At 38.7% G+C, this 18,261-nt stretch overlaps 1 protein-coding gene across 1 annotated transcript in view; it reads right to left on the bottom strand.

Moving 5' to 3' along the window:
- CUNH1orf87 (chromosome unknown C1orf87 homolog) overlaps nucleotides 1-18,261 on the bottom strand; it is a 143,540-nt gene that overhangs the window by 56,359 nt on the left and 68,920 nt on the right. Inside the window, exons 5-6 of the mRNA XM_042782439.1 lie at nucleotides 15,634-15,755; nucleotides 4,299-4,464 (exon numbers count right to left, since the gene is read on the bottom strand). Of these exons, the coding sequence (XP_042638373.1) occupies nucleotides 4,299-4,464; nucleotides 15,634-15,755 (288 nt within the window). The remainder of the gene's footprint in view (nucleotides 1-4,298; nucleotides 4,465-15,633; nucleotides 15,756-18,261) is intronic.

Consider the following 18,261-nt stretch of genomic DNA (forward strand, 5'->3'; position numbering starts at 1 on the left):
TTCAATGAGTTTAAGTAAAAGTATTTTGATTTCAAGTCAGGCGGTTCAAACCCACCAGCCACTCCTCGGAAGGAAGGTTGGGCAATCCTACTTCCGTAGGGATACTGCCTCGGAAACCCAAGGAGGGGTCGCTATGAGTCGGGGCCGACTCGATGGCAAACAACAACAACAACAACATATAGCATTCTACAAATATCATCTGAGAGTATTCAAGCTCACAAATCATGTTATGTATTTTCCAATCTAACAAATAATTGGTGTTTCTTGGTCTGTTTCTATCCATCTGCTCATGACCATCGTAAAAGTCACTTATGATAAGTAGATTTCCTGCAGTGTTCCTGCAGTATATCTTTCTAGTGATACATGTTTGCATGTGTAATACACATGCACACACAAACATAAGCTATGTCTTTGTACAGTGGCCTTATAAATGAAAGCATTGAGAAAGCAGCTTTTGCTCTAAAATAAGAACCAATTTTCAGCATATCGTGACCTTGCTGCCTTAGGAACACATCACTTGTTATGCTAAATTGTCTGACTCAACTCCCTATCTACCTAGATAACAGGCATTTTCTATTTTTTCCTACAAAATTTTTTTTTTTTTTTTGCCTAGAGTTTCCATTCCATTTTCCTCCCTTAGAATTCTAACTCTTTTACAATGGACTAAATCAAATCTTCCAGATATCTTCTATCTAAATGGAGCTCCAATTCTGGTTCTGAATTTCCAGTATTTTTCTGTGCTACAAATCCTGCTTTTGCCATTTAGCAACTGTGCCCATTGGGTGATTCAGCTGGATCTTTCTGAGACTCAAGGTTTTTTTTCTCATTTGTGAAATGGTGATAATACTATTCACTTACATTTTGTAGTATTTTGTAAGTATTACTTTTACAAGAATTAAATAAAATAATTTAAGTATTTAGCACAGTGCTTGATACACTGGAAGAAATCAATAAAGGGAGACGATGACAAAGTATCAGTAGTAATTACTATTTCACCTATATCTGAAGTACCCTCATGATGAGATATGTTAGGCTAAAGAAGATACATGAATTAATATAGTACTGGATCATTCTCTATGAAACATATTTGCACTGACAATTACTGCTCCACACAACATGCTACTCTCTATCAGCACTAAATTCATCAGTACCTAAAATGGTCTTCCTAATGAATGGGACAGAGAAGTTCAATATCTTTGGCCAAAACAAGGCCAGAACCTGATTGTGGAACAGACCATCAACTGCTCATATGCATGTTCAAGTTGAAGTTGAAAACAATTAAAACAAGTCCATGAGAGCCAAAATATGATCTTGATAATATCCCTCCTGAATTTAGAGACCATTTAAAGAACTGATTTGATGCATTAAACACCAATGACTGAAAATCAGAGGAATTGTGGGATGACATCAAGAATATTATTCATGAAGAAAGCAAAAGGTCACTAGAAAGACAAGAATGGAAGAAAAGGCCAAAAGCGATGTCAAAAGAGACTCTGAAACTTGCCCTTGAGCAGAGAGTAGCTAAAACAAATGGAAAAAATGACAAGATAAAAGAGCTGAAGAAAGATTTCAAAAAGCAGCTCAAGAAGACAGTCAATTACTATAATGAAATGTGCAAAGACCTGGAGTTAGAAAACCAAAAGGGAAGAACACACTTGGTATTTCTCAAGCTGAAAGAACTGAGGGAAAAATGTAAGCCCTAAGTTGCAATGCTGAAAAATTCAATGGGCAAAATATTGAATGATGCAGGAAGTTCAAAAAAAAAAAAAAAGATGGAAGGAATACACAGAGTCACTGTACCAAAAAAAATTGGTTGCTGTTCATATATTTCAGCAGGTGGCATATGGTCAAGAATCAATGGTATTGAAGGAAGAAGTTGAAGCTGCACTGAAGGAATCGGCAAAGAACAAGGATCCAAGAATTGACGGAATATCCACTGAGATGTTTCAACAAATGGATGCTCCACTAGAGGCATTCACTTGGCTATTCCAAGAGATTTGGAAGACAGCTACCTGGCTAACTGATTGGCAGAGATCCATATTTGTACTCATTTCAAAGAAAAGTTATCCCTCAGAATGTCAAAATTATCAAACAGTGTCATTAATATCACATGCAAATAAAATCTTACTGAAGATAATTAAAAAACAGTTTCAGCATTATGTTGACAGAGAGCTTCCAGAAATGCAAGCTGGATTCAGAAGAGGACGTGGAATGAGGGATATCATTGCTGAGGTCAGATGAATCTTAGTTGAAAGCAAAGAAAGATGTTTAGTTATGTTTTATTGTCTATGCCAAAGCATTCGATTGTGTGGGTCATAACAAATTATTGATAACATTGAGATGAATGAGAATTCCAGAACACTTGATTGTACTCATGAGGAACCTGTACACAGACCAGGAGGCTGTCATTCGAACAGAACAAGGAGATACTGCATGGTTCAAAATCAAGAAGGGAGTGTGTCAAGGCTGTATCATTTCACCACACTTATTCAACTTGTATGTTGAGCAAATAATCCAAGAAGGTGGATTATATGAAAAAGAGTATGGCATCAGGATTGGAGGAAGACTCATTAACAACCTGCAATATGCAGACGACTCAACTTTGCTTGCTGAAAGTGAGGATGACTTGAAGCACTTACTGATTGTGGTAGTTATGTTTGTGTGTCAACTTGGCTGGGCCTGGTTGAGTGGGTGGGCAGCTGGTGGTAGTTTTTCCCCATGATGAGACTGGCAATCAACTCCATGGTGGGATCTACCACAAGCAGCTGGGTAGCTGCCTTTGGGATGTGGTCTGCTTTCTGTATGTAAGGAGAAGCCTTGGGAATGGTCTCTATCCTATGGCATGCTTGGATCCTGCATGTAGGTGTGTTGTTGCTCAGCAGCCTGCTATGCTCTGCCAACCTTGGGACTTAAAATAGACTTAAGTTAATGGCCTGTTGTGTGGTTTGGTAACATCAGGACTGTGCCGTTTTTACTTGTCAAACTTGGGGCTTCTCAGCCTCAGCAGCCAGCAGCTGTTTGAGTGAAGAAACACCTCTAGCTCCAGTGGGCCAGGAGCAGGAGGCAGAGCTAGACCCCAAGGTTGAGAGGCTTTCACCTAGCCCCTAGAGCCTGGTACTTTGAACTTGAACTTAAAGCCTCCAATTGTAAGAATAAACTCCTGTTTGTTAAGGCCATCCCATTTGTAGTATATTCCTGTCAGAGTGGCACTAGGTAACCAGAACACTGATGAAGATTAAAGACTACAGTCTGCAGTATGGATTACACCTCAAGATGAAGAAAACAAAAATCCTTACAACTGGTCCAATAAACAACTTCATGATAAATGAAGAAAAGTTTTAAGTTGTCAAGGATTTCATATTACCTGTTGGGTCTATAGTCAACACCCATGGAAGCAGGAGTCAAGACATCAGACAATGTATTGCATTGGGCAAATCTGCTGCAAAAGACCTTTCAAGTGCTGAAGAGCAAAGATGTCTCCTTGAAGACTAAGGTGTGCCTAACCCAAACTATGGTATTTTCAATCACCTCTTATGCATGTGAGAGCTGGACAATGGATAAGGAAGATCGAAGAAAAGTTGATGCTTTTGAATTGTGGTGTTGGAAAAGAATGCTAAGAGTACCATGGTCTGCTAAAAGGACTGACAAATCTGTCCTGGAAGAAGTGCAGCCTGAATAATCCTTGGAAGCGAGAACGGCCAGACTTTGTCTCACCTACGTTGGTCATATTGTCAGAAGAAACCATTCCCTGGAGAAGGATATCATGCTTGGTAAAGTGGAAGGTCAAGGAAAAAGGGGAAGGCCCTCAATGAGATGGCTTGACACAGTGGCTGCAATGAGGGGCTCTGGTATAGCAAGGATTGTGAGGCTGGCACAGGATCAGGCAGTGTTTCATTCTGCTGCACACAGGGTCACTATGAGTCAGAGATGACTCGACGGCACCTAACAACAACAACGAATGCAAAATTACCTGCTGACCACATCTGAAACTGGGAGAGGGTATGAGAGATGAACATTTGGCTTTGGAAAAATTATTTGTTTTCCATCATGAAATGTTATTTGAGCACTGTCCTATCATCTATTGTTAAAATATAGTTATATATAAATGATTTTTAGACCAATTCTGCATATTTCACAATTTCTTTTTTTTCTGTTTTGCTTCTCTAGAACAAAGAAAACAATTGTATAATGTAATCCACAGGCACAATATAGATCATAACTGTGTCTTATTACTATGGGCTCAATGTTCTAGAGTATCTTTTTAGAGATGAGCAAATATGAAATATAATTTTGGTTACCTTGGGTGGAGGAAGACACCCTGAGAATGAGCGATCTTCTTTTCGAAAATTCAAATTGAGGTTGTCTATGTTGATTTTGCCATTGGCTGTCTTTAGTGCCATCTTCAAAACCTCTAAAAGGCTGTTGTTCATGTCTGATGGCAAATAGGAGTCTTGGGATGAAGGACTGATGGGACAGGGAACAAGAAATGCTATGAAAAGTCAATTCACACAAAGCAGCTATGCACCTTCATATTATGTTCTTCACCTCTGTACACACCTTCTGACCTGAGAACCCACCTAATAAGGTGTTCTGTATCTCTTTATCTCTGGTCAAGAGACTGCATTTGGAGATTTCACAGACTAACTCAGAGCTGCTTCATTCCAGAGAGTGTTATAGTCTCTTCCAGGAGGCACCAACCAATTTGTTTGACAGAACAAAACTTATTATCCTTCTTTCTAGCTCTTGTTGAGAGAAAAATTAGAAATGATTGTAGTAGTTTATTTTAACTGCTTGATCTCATTTTTCTTAAGCCCAGATAATTCCTTATTGTGAATCAAATATCCAAACTGCACCTATTGCCATGAAGCAAAGCATGTCCTGGCAGACTTCAGTAGCCAGGAAACCTGCATCAGTGTAAATCCTGAAACAGATCAACAGCCTGCTTTTTATAGCTGTTGTTGTTGTTGTTGTTATGTGCCATCGAGTCAGCCCTGACTCATAGCGACCCCTCCTTGGGTTTCCAAGGCAGTATCCCTACGGAAGTAGGATTGCCCAACCTTCTTGAAAACTCAAAAGTGTTTTGGAAATAATTATCCACTTATGGTCTTAAGTGCCATCAATTTGGCTCCAACTCATAGTGATCCTATGTACAATTAAAAAAAAAAAAAAAACACTGCCCAGCATTGCACATCCTCACAGTCCATGCTATGCTTGGGCCCATCATGGCAGCCACTGTGTCAATCCATCTCACTGAAGGTCTTCCCTGTTTCCACTGACCCTCTACTTTACCAAGCATGATAGCCTTCTCTAGGCCCTGGTCTCTTCTGACCACATGACCAAAGTAGGTGAGATGAACTGGCTATTTTTGCTTCTAAGGAGCATTGTGGCTGCACTTCTTTCAGCAAAGATTTGTTCATTCTTCTGGCAGTCCATGGTATTTTTCAGTATTCTTAGGCAACACCACAATTCAAAGACATCAACTCTTCTTTGGTCTTCCTTATTCATTATTCAGCTTTCATGTGTATATGAGGCAACTGAAAACACCATGGGTTAGGTTAGGTGCACCTTACTTTTCAAAGTGATATCTTTGCTCCTTAACACTTTAAAGAGATTTTTAGAAGCAGATTTGCCCAGTGAAATACAATGATTTCTTGACTGCTGCTTCTGTGGTGTTGATGGTGGATCCAAGTAAAATAAAATCTTTTACAACTTCAATCTTTTCTCCATTTGTCATGATGCTACTTATTGGACCAGTTGTGAGGATTTTGTTTTCTTTATGCTGAGATGTAATCCATATGGAAAAAGTCTTTCATCTTTATCAGTAAGTTCTTTAAATCACCTTCACTTTCAGCAAGCAAGGTTGTGTCATCTACATATTGCAGGTTGTTAATGAGACTTTCTCCAATCCTGATGCCATGTCCTTCATATAGTCCAGATTCTTGGAATATTTGCTCAGCTTACAATTTGAATAAGTATGGTGAAATTATACAGCCCTGACACACATCTTTCCTTATTTTAAACCCTTGTACTGTTCCAACAACTGCCTCTTTGTCTATGTGCAGATTCCTCATGAGCACAATTAAGTGTTGTCAAATTCCCATTCTTTGCAATGTTATCCATAATTTCTTATGATCCATATAGTTGAATGCATTTGCATAGTCAATAAAACATAGGTAAACATCTTTCTGGTATTTACTTTCAGCCAAGATCTACCTCACATCAGCAATGGTATCCTTTGTTCAATGTCCTCTTCTGAATCCTGGTTGAATTTCTGGAAGTCACCTGTCGATAGAGTACTGCAACTATTTTTGAATTATCAACAAAATTGCCCCTGAATGTGATATTAATGATATTGTTCAATAATTGTCACATTCTGTTGGATTATCTTTCTTTGGAATGGGCAAACATATGGATCTATTCCAGTCAGTTGGTCAGGTAGCTGTCTTCCAAGTATTTTTTGGCATAAACAAATAAGCACATCCAGTGCTATATCCATTTGTTGAAGCATCTCAGTGAGTATTCTGTCAAATCCTAGAATCTTGTTTTCACCAATTCCTGCAGGGCAGCTTGTACTTCTTCCATCAATACTATTGGTTTTAGATTATATGCTACATCCCCAAATGATTGAATGTCAACCAATTCTTTTTGATACAGTGATTCTGTGTATTCCTTCCATTTTCTTTTAATGCTTCCTACATTGTTCAATATTTTGCCCTCAGAATCCTTCAGTATTGCCATTTGAGGCTTGATTTTTCTCTTTAGTTCTTTCAGCTTGAAAAATACTTTTGTGTTCTTCTCTTTTGGTTTTTTAAGTCCAGGTCTTTGCATGTTTCATTATAATACTTTATCGTCTCGAGCTTCCCTTTGAAATCTTCTGTTAATATCATTTCTTCCATTTGCTTTAGCTACTCTCTATTCAAGAGTAAATATCAGAATCTCTTCTGACATCCATTTTGGTCTTTTCTTCCTTTACTATCTTTCTAATGGCCTTTTACTTTCTTCACGTATGATGTTCTTGATGCCATCCCACAACTCCTGGAGTCTTTGATCATTGCTGTTCAATGCATCAAATCTATTTTTCAGATCTTCTCTAAATGCAGGTATATTGCAAGTCATATTTTGGCTTTTGTGGATTTGTTTTAATTTTCTTCAGCTTCGACTTGAACTTGCATATGAGCAACAGATGGTCTGTTCCACAGTCAGTTCCTGACTTTGTTTTGATTGATGATATTGAGCTTCTCCATTGTCTCTTTCCATAGATGTCATTGATTTGATTTCTGTGTATTCTATCTCATGAGGTCCATGTATAAAGTTGCCACTTGTGTTATTGAAGAATTATATTTGCAATGAAAAACTCTTCAATTTTGCAAAATGCTCATGTCTTCTTCAGCATCATTTCTATCACCAATGCTTTTTTTTTTTTTTAACTACCAATGCTTCTTCCTTGTTTCCAACTTTCACATTCCACTCACCAGTAATATCTTGATTGCATGTTTGATCAATTTCAGACTGTAGAAGTTGGTAAAAATCTTCAATTTCTTCAACCTTGTCTTTAGTGGTTGGTGTTTAAATTTGAATAATAGTGGTATTGATTTGTTTTCCTTTTAGGAGTATGAATATTATCCCTGACAGCATTGTACTTCAGGATAGATACTGAAATGTTCTTTTTGATGCATTCATCATCAAAAAAAGAACTTATGGCCCAGCATGCACAACATATATTAAGATTCTTTATATCATGGATGTACTCTAAATTGCAGGTGAAGAACAATAGGATGATAAGTGTTATGATAAAATAAATATTTTACCAACTAACTTTACATGGATCCACAATCAATACCCATGGAAGCAGCAGTCAAAACATCAGACATCATATTGCACTGGACAAATCTTCTGCAAAAGACCTCTTTAAAGTGTTAAGAAGCAAAGAGGTCAGTTTGAAGACAAGGTGCACTTTATATGCATGTGAAAGCGTGACAATGAATAAGGAAGACTGAAGAAGAGTTGATGCTTTTGAATTGTAGTGTTGGCAAAGAATATTGAAAATACCATGGACTGCTAGAAGAATGAACAAATCTGGCTTGGAGGAAGTGCAGCTGGAATGCTCCTTGGAAGGCAGAATGGCCAAACTTCATCTCACCTACCCTGATCATGTTGTTAGAAGGGATCATTCCCTGGAGACAGATACTATGCTCGGTAAAGTAGAAGTGTCAGCAGACAAGGAGAGGACCCTCAATGAGATGGATTGACACAGTGGTTGCAATAATGGGTTGTAGCATATCAAAGATTGTGAGGATGGCACTGGACAGGGAGGTGTTTCATTCTGTTGTATGCAGGGTTGCTCTCAGTTGGGGATGACTTGATGGCACCTAAGAACAACAACAACTTTTCCTGGTAATTCTATGTTTCTCAGGGTAGAACTGTGCTCCAGAGGGTTTTCATAGATGTCATTGATTTGAGTTCTGTGTGTTCCATCTCATGAGGTCCATGTATAAAGTTGTCACTTGTGCTGTTGAAGAATTGTATTTGCAATGAAGCCGTCCTCAATTTTGCAAAATTCTCATGTCTACTCCAGCATCATTTCTATCACCAATGTCATTTTTTTTTAAACTACCAATGCTTCTTCCTTGTTTCCAACTTTCACATTCAATCACCAGTAATATCTTGATTGTAGATCTCTAGGCCTTTCTTTTGAGGCACCCCTGGGTGGACTCCAAACTCCATTCAATTTTTTGGTTAGCCCCTGAGTTTATTAACTGTTTCTACTACCTAGGGACTCCATTGGATCATTAATTCTAACAAATGTATCATACTAATGTAAGGTGTTACAAGTGAAACCTATGGATGCCGTGAGTTGGAAGTGACTCCACTAGCAACTAGTTATAATTTTTCTTAAAGTTCATATTGTATTTTCTCTTTCTTTGTCACTTTTACTCTAGCTTTGGCTAGAAATCATTCTATTCTGAACTGCTTAGTAATTCATAATGTTTTCCAAAAGTTTGGTATAGTAGGGGAATAGTGGATATTTGTCTTTGTTTTGGTCACCCAGATTCTGTACCTCCTTTCCCTTGCTTAGGGAATTCCTCAGCTCCTGGTACAGAGTCCACTTCCCAATCCAGCAGAGGAAAATGCCAGCTATTTACTTTTTCAGCTTATGTTTTCAGTAAAGGCACATGAGCCAGCCCCTGCCAATTAGATGTCTCTGTCCCAGATTTGACTCAGAACCTTTCTTTCTTCTTTTCTTGGAACACCATTTTCTAGGATAGGAATCCATCAGCCTTTGGCCCCCAGCTCAGTACACTCAGTACTGAATGGACAGGTGTTGTATGGAACCCATTTCTTGCAGCTTGTGAGACTTCTTGGAAGGCCTGCTGCAAGAGTTTATTTCATCTGATCCAACTCAGATGATGAGAGCTGTTGCCACCCCTACTGCCAATGGCAATGCTGGAAACTTTATAAACATCATAGAACTGCCTCATTAAAGATTCTACTTGACAGAACATTATGGAGGGCATTTTCCTGAGTAGCACATTAATTTAAAAAAAGTTTACATTCATTAGAGACATTCAGCCCTGCACTTGCACAAACTCACAGTCTGGTTTGTATAAAGCAACACCATCTCTGATGAGCTCAAAATGAACTTGTTATGCACTTTTTTTTTTTTTGTAAAGAGCAGATATCCAGATGTCCCTGCAAGTTAAGTAGTGCATGCTCTCTTAGATTGCCAGATTAAATTAATGTGCTGATTAAATTCAACAAATATTAATTGTGCATTTGCCATCTATCAGGAACTATTTTAGAACTATATTAGACACAGAGTTGGCCAGGTCACACCACTCAACCTCAAATGTCAAATAAGTAATTACAAGTGCAATGACTGTTTTAAAGGGAAAAAACTATGGGTCCATATCACAGATATTTAACATAGTTGAGGGGTCAGACAAGGGCTATTGTCTTGCACTTATAAGACCAATATCTGCCAATGAGTGGCTGTGTGCTCCAGTGTGTATTCTATAATCTCTCAGGGCCACAATGACATGATCTGTATTATATGAAAGTTGGATGCTGAGTATTAAAAATTTCTAAGGTTTATGGATCTCAGTAGGAAAATTGTTTCTGTGGTGATATTTAACCAGCACACCACATGGCTGTATCATTTTCTTTGGATTATGAACCATGGAGGGAGAGACTGGGCCTTTCCAACCCCTGAATTCACGGTGTCTAGTAAATTGTGCCTGGAAAGTAGCTGCTATTTAATGAATTTTGTTGAATGAAGTATCACAATCAAAAGGGATATACTGTAGAAGGGAATCAAGTCCAACACTTGGCTCAGGGACATCTTACAGGAAATCTTTGCTATTTCATAGATTGAAACAATTATCTCCAATGCCATGTGACATTTTTATTTGTAATTGAAAAGAGTTTATTCTTTTTTGACCATTTTGAGTTAGACAATCATATGGTATACTATGGTGGGAATGACAAATTGAAGAGGAGAGGCATTGTATTCATTGTCAAAAAGAACATTTCAAGTTCAATCCTGAAGTACAATGCTGTCAGTGTTAGCATAATATCCATATTCCTTCAAGGAATACCAATTAAAATGACTTATTCAAATTTATACATCATCTAAAATGGAATTTTAGAAGAGATCTTGAAACTTTCTCTTGAACACAGAGTAGCTAAAGCTAATGGAAGAAATGATGAAGTAAAAAAGCTGAACATAAATTTAAAAGGGCAGCTCAAGAAGACAAAGTAAAGTATTAAAATGCAATGTATAAAGACCTGGAGTTAGAAAATCACAAGGGAAGAATTTGCTTGGGATTAGTTAAGCTGAAAAAACTGAAGACAATATTCAAGCCCCAAGTTGTAATACTGAAGGTTTCGAGGGACAAAACAAGGAATGGACAGAAGACCAATTGAGGTGTTTCAACAATTGGATGCAATGCTGGAAGTGCCCACTCATCTTTGCTAAGGAATTTGGAAGACAGATATCTGGCCAACTGACTGGAAGAGAGCCATATTTATGAGTATTCCAGAGACAGGTGATCCAACAAAATGTGGAAGTTAACAAACAACATCATTAATATGACATGCAAGTAAAATTTTCCTAAAGATAACTCAAAAGTGGTTACAGCAGTATATTGACAGGGAACTACCAGAAATTAAACCTGGATTCAAAGAGGCTGTGGAATGAGGAGTATCATTGATGATGTCAGATGGATCTTGGCTGAAAGCAGAGAGTATCAGAAAGATGTTCACCTGTGTTTTATTGACTATGCAAAGGCATTTGAGTTTGTGGATCATAAAGAATTAAGGATAACATTGTGAAGAATGGGAATTCCTGAACACTTCATTGTGCTCATGACGAGCGTGTACATAGAGCAAGAGGTAGTTGTTTGCATAGAACAAGGGCATACTGCATGGTTTAAAATAAGAAAAGGTATGTGTCAGGGTTGTAACTTTTCACCATACTTGCTCAGTCTGCATGCTGAGCAAATTATATGAGAATGTGCCATCAGGATTGGAGGAAGACTCATGAGCAAAATGTGATATGCATGTGATACAACCTTGCTTGCTGAAAGTGAGGAGGACTCGAAATAAGTATTGATTAAGAAATAAGACTACAGCCTCAGTATGGATTATACCTCAACATAAAGAAAGCAAACTCGAACTGGAATCAAGATAAGCAACATCATGATAAATGGAGAAAAGATGGAAGTTGTCAAGGATTTCATTGTATTTGGATCCACAAACACCACCCATGGAAGCAGCAGTCAAGAAATCAAACGACTTATTGCATTGGGAAAATCTGATACAAAAGACCTCTTTAAAGTGTTAGAAAGCAAAGATGTCACTTCGAGGACTATGGTGTGCTTGACATAAGTCACAGAAATTTCAATCACCTTATGTGTTAGGCTGGGTTTTCTGGAGAAGCAAAACCAGTGAAGCTTATATATATAGAGAGAGAATTACCTTAGGAAAATGGCTGACAGTTATAGAGACTGGTAAGTCCCAAGTTCTGATCAAACATCAAGCTGGAGGCTTCTCTCAACTCACATATCTACAGAGGCTGATGAGCTCAAGGTTAGTAGGCAGTAGACCGGATGTTGACTTCAGCGAATGATGAATCCAAGATCACCAGGCAGAATTGTGGATTGCTCCCTCATGGACAGTTATAGGCAGCACAACAGGATCCAGATCCATAGAAGGTTCTATAATTTTTCCTAGGATATCCATATATATATTGGAAGCAGCTCACAGCCTTAGAGAAACTCCCTTGCAATGGATTGGCTGCTCAAAGCATATACATCAGATCTCATCATAGTAATAACCACAACACAACAGTTTAAACCACTCAGAATCAGGGTCCAACCAAGTTGACACACAGCCCCAAGTATCACAACTTATATATATGCAAAAGCTGGACACTGAATAAGGAAGATTAAAGCAGACTGTTATCTTTGAATTATGGTGTTGGTGAAGAATACTATATATGCTATGGACTATCAGAAGAACAAACAAATCTGTCTTGGAAGAAGTACAGCCTGAACGTGCTTTTAAGGGAGGATGCTGAGACTTGGTATCATGTACTTGGAACATATTATTAGAAAGGAACAGTTCTTGGAGAAGGAAATCTGGCTTGGGAAAGTAGAGGGGCAAAGGAAAAAAGGAAGATCCTCAAAAAAGATGGACTAACACAATGGCTGCCAACACAATGGGCTCAAACATAGCGATAATTATGGGAATGGTGCAAGACTGGGCAGTGTTTCATTCTGTTGTACATAGGTTGCTATGAGTTTGAAATGATTCCATAGCACTTAAAAGCAATAATTGAAGAGTTCCTTCTGAAAGGATAATTTTAAAATAGTAAGAAACACTAATAAATTGTTATTGTTTCTAAGTGCCAATGAGTCAGTTCTGACTCATAGCGACCCTATGTGCAACAAACTGGCTGCACTTCCTCCAGGACAGATTTGCTAATTCTTCTAGTAGTTCATGGTATTTTCAGTATTCTTTGCCAACCCCACAGCTCAAAAGCATCAAGTCTTTCTTGGTCTTTCTTACTTATCGTTATTATGTACAACAGAATGAATCAGTGCCTAGTCCTGTGCCATCCTCACAACCACTGCTGTGATTGAGCCCATTGTCATAGCCATCATGTCAATCCCATTTTTCACTAACCCTGTGTTTTACCAAGCATGATATCTTTCTCTAGGGACTGGACCCTACTGACAACATGACTAGATGAGGCCTCACCGGTCTTTCGTCTAAGGAGCAGTCTTGCTGTACTTCCTCCAAGACAGATGTGCTCATTCTTCTAGCAGTTCATGGTACATTCATTATTCTTCACCAACATCAGACTTGAATGCATCAATTCTCCTGCAGTCTTCTTTATTTACTGTTCAGTTTTTACATGCATATATTGTTGCTGTTGTTAGATGCCACTGACTCTGCACCAACCCATAGTGAGCCTATGCACAACAGAATGAAATACTGCTTGGTCCTGTACCAGTCTCACAATTTTAGCTATACCTGAGCTCATCATTGCAGTCACAATGTCAATCCATCTTGTTGAGGGCCTTTCCCTTTTCTGCTGACCCTCTACTTTCTCAAGTATCTTATCCTTCTCCAGGAAATGGTGCTTTCTGACAACATGATCAAAGTAGGTAGGACGAACTTTGGCCATTCTATCTTCCAAGGGACATTCTGGCTGCACTTCCTCCAGGACAGATTTATTAGTTCTTCTGGTAGTTCATGGTACTTTTAGTATACTTTGCCAGTGCCACAGCTCAAAAACATCAAATCTTCTTTAGTCTTTCTTATTCATTGTCCAGCTTTCACATGCATACGAGACTACTGAAAATACCATGGCTTGGCTCAGGCCTTAGTCTTCAAAGTGACATCTTTCCCTTAAACATTTTAAAGAGATCTTTTGTAGCATATTTGCCCAAAGCGATAATATTATTTAATTCCCTGACTCTGCTTCGATGGGTGTTGACTGTGGATACAAGCAAAATGAAATCCATAACTTCAATCTTTTCTTCATTTATCATGATGTTGCTTATTGGTCAAGTTGCAAGGATTTCTGTTTTCTTTATGTAAAGATGTAATCCATACTGTAGGCTGTAGCCTTGCATCTTCATTAGTAAGTACTTCAAATCTTCTTCACTTTCAGCAAGCAAGGTTGTGTCATCTGCATATCACCAATTTTTAATGAGTCTTCTTTCAATCCTGATGCCACATGTATATCCACTCTGTTGAGTAGATTCTGATTCATAGTGACCCCATTGGGTTTCCAAGGCAATAAATCTTTACAGAAGTAGATTTCCTCATATTCCTTCATTGGAGCAGCTGGTGGGTTCAAACTGCCGGCCTTCTCGTAGGCAGTCAAATGCTTTAGGCACAGTGCCATCAGAGCTCCTTGCCATGTGTGTAGTCACCATTTATGTTGTTGAAAAAAAGTATTTGCAATGAGTAAGTCATTGGTCTTGCAAAACTCTATTAATATGATTTGTGGGGTCATTTCCCTGACCAACGTCCTTACTATGTTCCAGAAATTAATTTTAAGATCTTTGTGGTTATTCACTCATCTACAGGAGCTCTGGTAGCATAGTGGCTAAAGCACTTGACTGCTAATCAGAAGGCTGGCGGTTCAAACCCACCAGCCACTCCTCGGAAGGAAGGTTGGGCAATCCTACTTCCGTAGTGATACTGCCTCGGAAACCCAAGGAGGGGTCGCTATGAGTCGGGGCTGACTCGACGGCACATAACAACAACAACAACAGCTACAAACAACTCTCTTAAGTGAAGTCTGTTATTATACCCATTTTGCAGTTGGAGAATAGAAGCATAGAGAGGTTAAGTAACATGCTCTATATCACACAGCCACTAAGTAGGAAATGTAAGTTGAGACCAACCATCTGGCAAAGGAGGCTATGTTCTTAACTACTGTACTTTGTCTCTTGCCTCAGTAAATTCTATCATGTTTTACTCCACCCCATTTCTAGTGATACTCCTTACTTTCTGTTTTCACTTGAAGTTATTAGTAAAGGGGATTGTTTCCTGTACCTCCAACCTTTCTTGGTTAGTGCCTTTAACATAGGAGTTTACTGACTTAGAATGTATCTCTGGAAAAATACTTTGTAGATGTGCTCTGCATCAGCACACAATCATTTATTTCACAAGGAAGTTTTCAATTTGCACACTATAACCTCATAAAAAACATACATGCTCAATGGAATAACCAGAACGGAAATAATGAGAATGTTCATGCATTGTGAAGAATGTAACCAATGTCACGGAACAATTTGTGTAGAAATTATTGAATGGCAAATTATTGAACTGCTGTCTAAACCTTTGCTGAAAATACAATAAAACATTATTACACACACACACAAACATAAACCCATATACATACTTGCTTGGTGTTAAGAAACATTTGCAATCACTGCAAATAACTTTCTATGCAGGCCTGCATATAAGAGAGAGAAAACTAAGAGCATAAACCAAATTTTGGTGAAGAGAAAAGTGATTCTGTATTGGGCAAAACTGTATAGCAAATTGCCTCTAAGAGCCCTGGCAGCCTTAGAAGTCTAAGAACAATTTGCCTCCCAAAAGGGAGAAAGCTACCTTTGATTCATAATAGTAGGACACTGGGTTTTCCTCAGGTCACTGTCCACAACTGTTCTGCTTGGCTGAGGGTCATTTGAAACTGCAACTTTTAGAAACCAAAGTAGCTTTTCATAATTTACCTGAAAGTTAATACAAAACAGAACATCCTCAGTTAACTTACGTGCAAGGGAAAGAAATCTACCAAGGTAAAATGCATTTGGAATATTTTCAGCATTAAAAGTTTTAAAATCCCTTAAAAATATAACAGGATCATTAATTACTGAAGAGCTCTGGTGGCAAAGTGCCTGAGGCATTTGACTGCTAACGGGAACGTTGATGGTTCAAACCCACCAGCCACTCTGCAGAAGGAAGACTGGGCGATCTGCTTCCATACAGATTTACTGCCTTGGAAACCCAATGGAAGTTGCTATGAGTCAGAATTGACTCAATAGCAGTGAGGTTTTTTTTTTTTTTTTTTGGTCATTATTAGTGCTAATATTCATATTATTCGTCCTTCTGGACTGTGGCAGGATTGTACTTCCTGGCTGCCTTGTGGTTACGTCCATGTGACCAGGCCAATGAGCTGTGAGAAGAAATAGTGTATATAACTTCTGGGTTGATGTGAGAGCCTCCAGAGCTTTATTTTTTTTCCCACTGCCATCATAAGAAAAAATATTCCAGAGTGGCTGCTTTATCAGCCTGGGCCCTGGAGCTCAGATAACACAATGACAGAGCTGAGAAGGGCCAACAGCTAAAGCATTATGGAAATGTAATGTAAATGAAAAACAAACTTTTGACATTTTAAGCCACTGAGACTTTAAGGTTGTTACTGCAGCATAATTTAGTTTTCCCATCTGTCTATCTATCTATCTTTTTATCTAATATATTTGTTATATATATATATATATGGTATATTAAGGAGTTCCGGTGGTATAATGGCTAAGGCATTTGACTGCTAACCAGAAGGCTGGAGGTTCAAACCCACCAGCCACTCCTTGGAAGGAAGGTTGGGCAATCTATTTCCACAGTGAAACCGCCTTGGAAACCCAAGGAGGGGTTGCTACGAGTCAGGTCCCACTTGATGGCAGTGAGTTTGGTTTTGGAGTTTATATGGCATATTTATTATAATATATGGTATATATCTATATAGTATGTGGAGTTCCCGGGTGGCACAAAAGATTAAAGTGTTCTGTACTTATTAAAAGGTTTCTGGTTTGAATTAGCTCAGAGGTGCCTCAGAAGAAAGGTCTGGGGATCCACTTCTGAAAAGTCAGCCACTGAAATCCCAATGGAGCACTCTTCTACTCCATCATACATAGGGTCACCATGAGGTGGAACTGACTCAACAGCAAGTGGTGTGTGTATGTGTGTATTATTGATCTATCACACATATATTTATTATATTTATCAAAATAAATATGACATATATATATACATTATGCTATTGCTGTTAATGGGAAAAAGGACAGGGCCATCTACTTCTGAAAAACTGGCCACTGAAAACCTTGTGAAGTTATTGTTGTTGTTGTTTGTTGTTGTTAGGTGCCGTCGAGTCGTTTCTGACTCATAGCAACCCCACGCACAGCAGGACAAAACACCACCTGATCCTGCATCAGCTGCATGATCTCTGCTATACTTGAGCCCATTTTCACAGCCACCGCGTCACAATCCACCTTGTTGAAGGCCTTCTCCTCTTTCATCGACCCTCCACCTTACCAAGCATTACATCCTTCTCTAGGGAATGGTCCGTTCTGACAACATGACCAAGGTAGGTGAGACGAAGTCTGGCCATTCTTGCTTCCAAGGAGCATTCTGGCTGCACTTCCTCCAGGACAGATCTGTTAGTTCTTTTAGCATTCTATGGTACTTTCAGCATTCTTCGCCAGCACCACAACTCAAAAGCATCAACTCTTCTTTGGTCTTCCTTATTCATTGTCCAGCTCTCACATGAATACGAGGTGACTGAAAATATCATGGTTTGTGTCAGGCACACCTTAGTCCTCAAGGAAACATCCTTGCTCCTCAGCACTTGAAACAGTTCCTTCGTGGTTGACCTGCCCAGTGCTACGTGTTGTCTAATGTCTTGACTGCTGATTCCATTGGCATTGATTGTAGAACCAAGCAACGTGAATTCTTGACAACCTCAACTCTCCATTTATTGTGATACTGCTTATTGAGCCAGTTGTGAGGATTTTTGTTTTCTTTATATTGAGACACAATCCATACTGCAGAGTCTATTCTTCAATCTTCATCAGTAAGCACCTCAAGCACTTGCTTTTCAGCAAGCAAAGTTGTATCATCTGAGTATCTCAGTTTGTTAATGATTCTACCTCCAATCCTGATGTTACGTTTTGCTTCATATTGTCCAGCTTCTCGGATTATTTCCTCAGCATATATATTGAATAAGTATGGGGAAAAGATACAACCTTGACACGCTCCTTTTTTGCTTTTAAACCATGTAGTATCCCCTTGTTCCATTTGGAATGACAGCTTCCTGGTCAATGTACAGGTTCCTCATGAGTACAATCAAGTGTTCAGGAACTCCCATTCTTCTCAATGCTATCCATAATTTTTTATGATCCACACAATCAAATGCTTTTACATAGTCAATAAAACACAAGTAAACATCTTTCTGGTATTCTTTGC

The sequence above is a fragment of the Orycteropus afer genome, unplaced genomic scaffold, assembly GCF_000298275.1.
Source record: "Orycteropus afer afer isolate SDZICR_OR568_19922 unplaced genomic scaffold, OryAfe1.0 scaffold00318, whole genome shotgun sequence".
Taxonomy (NCBI): domain Eukaryota; kingdom Metazoa; phylum Chordata; class Mammalia; order Tubulidentata; family Orycteropodidae; genus Orycteropus; species Orycteropus afer.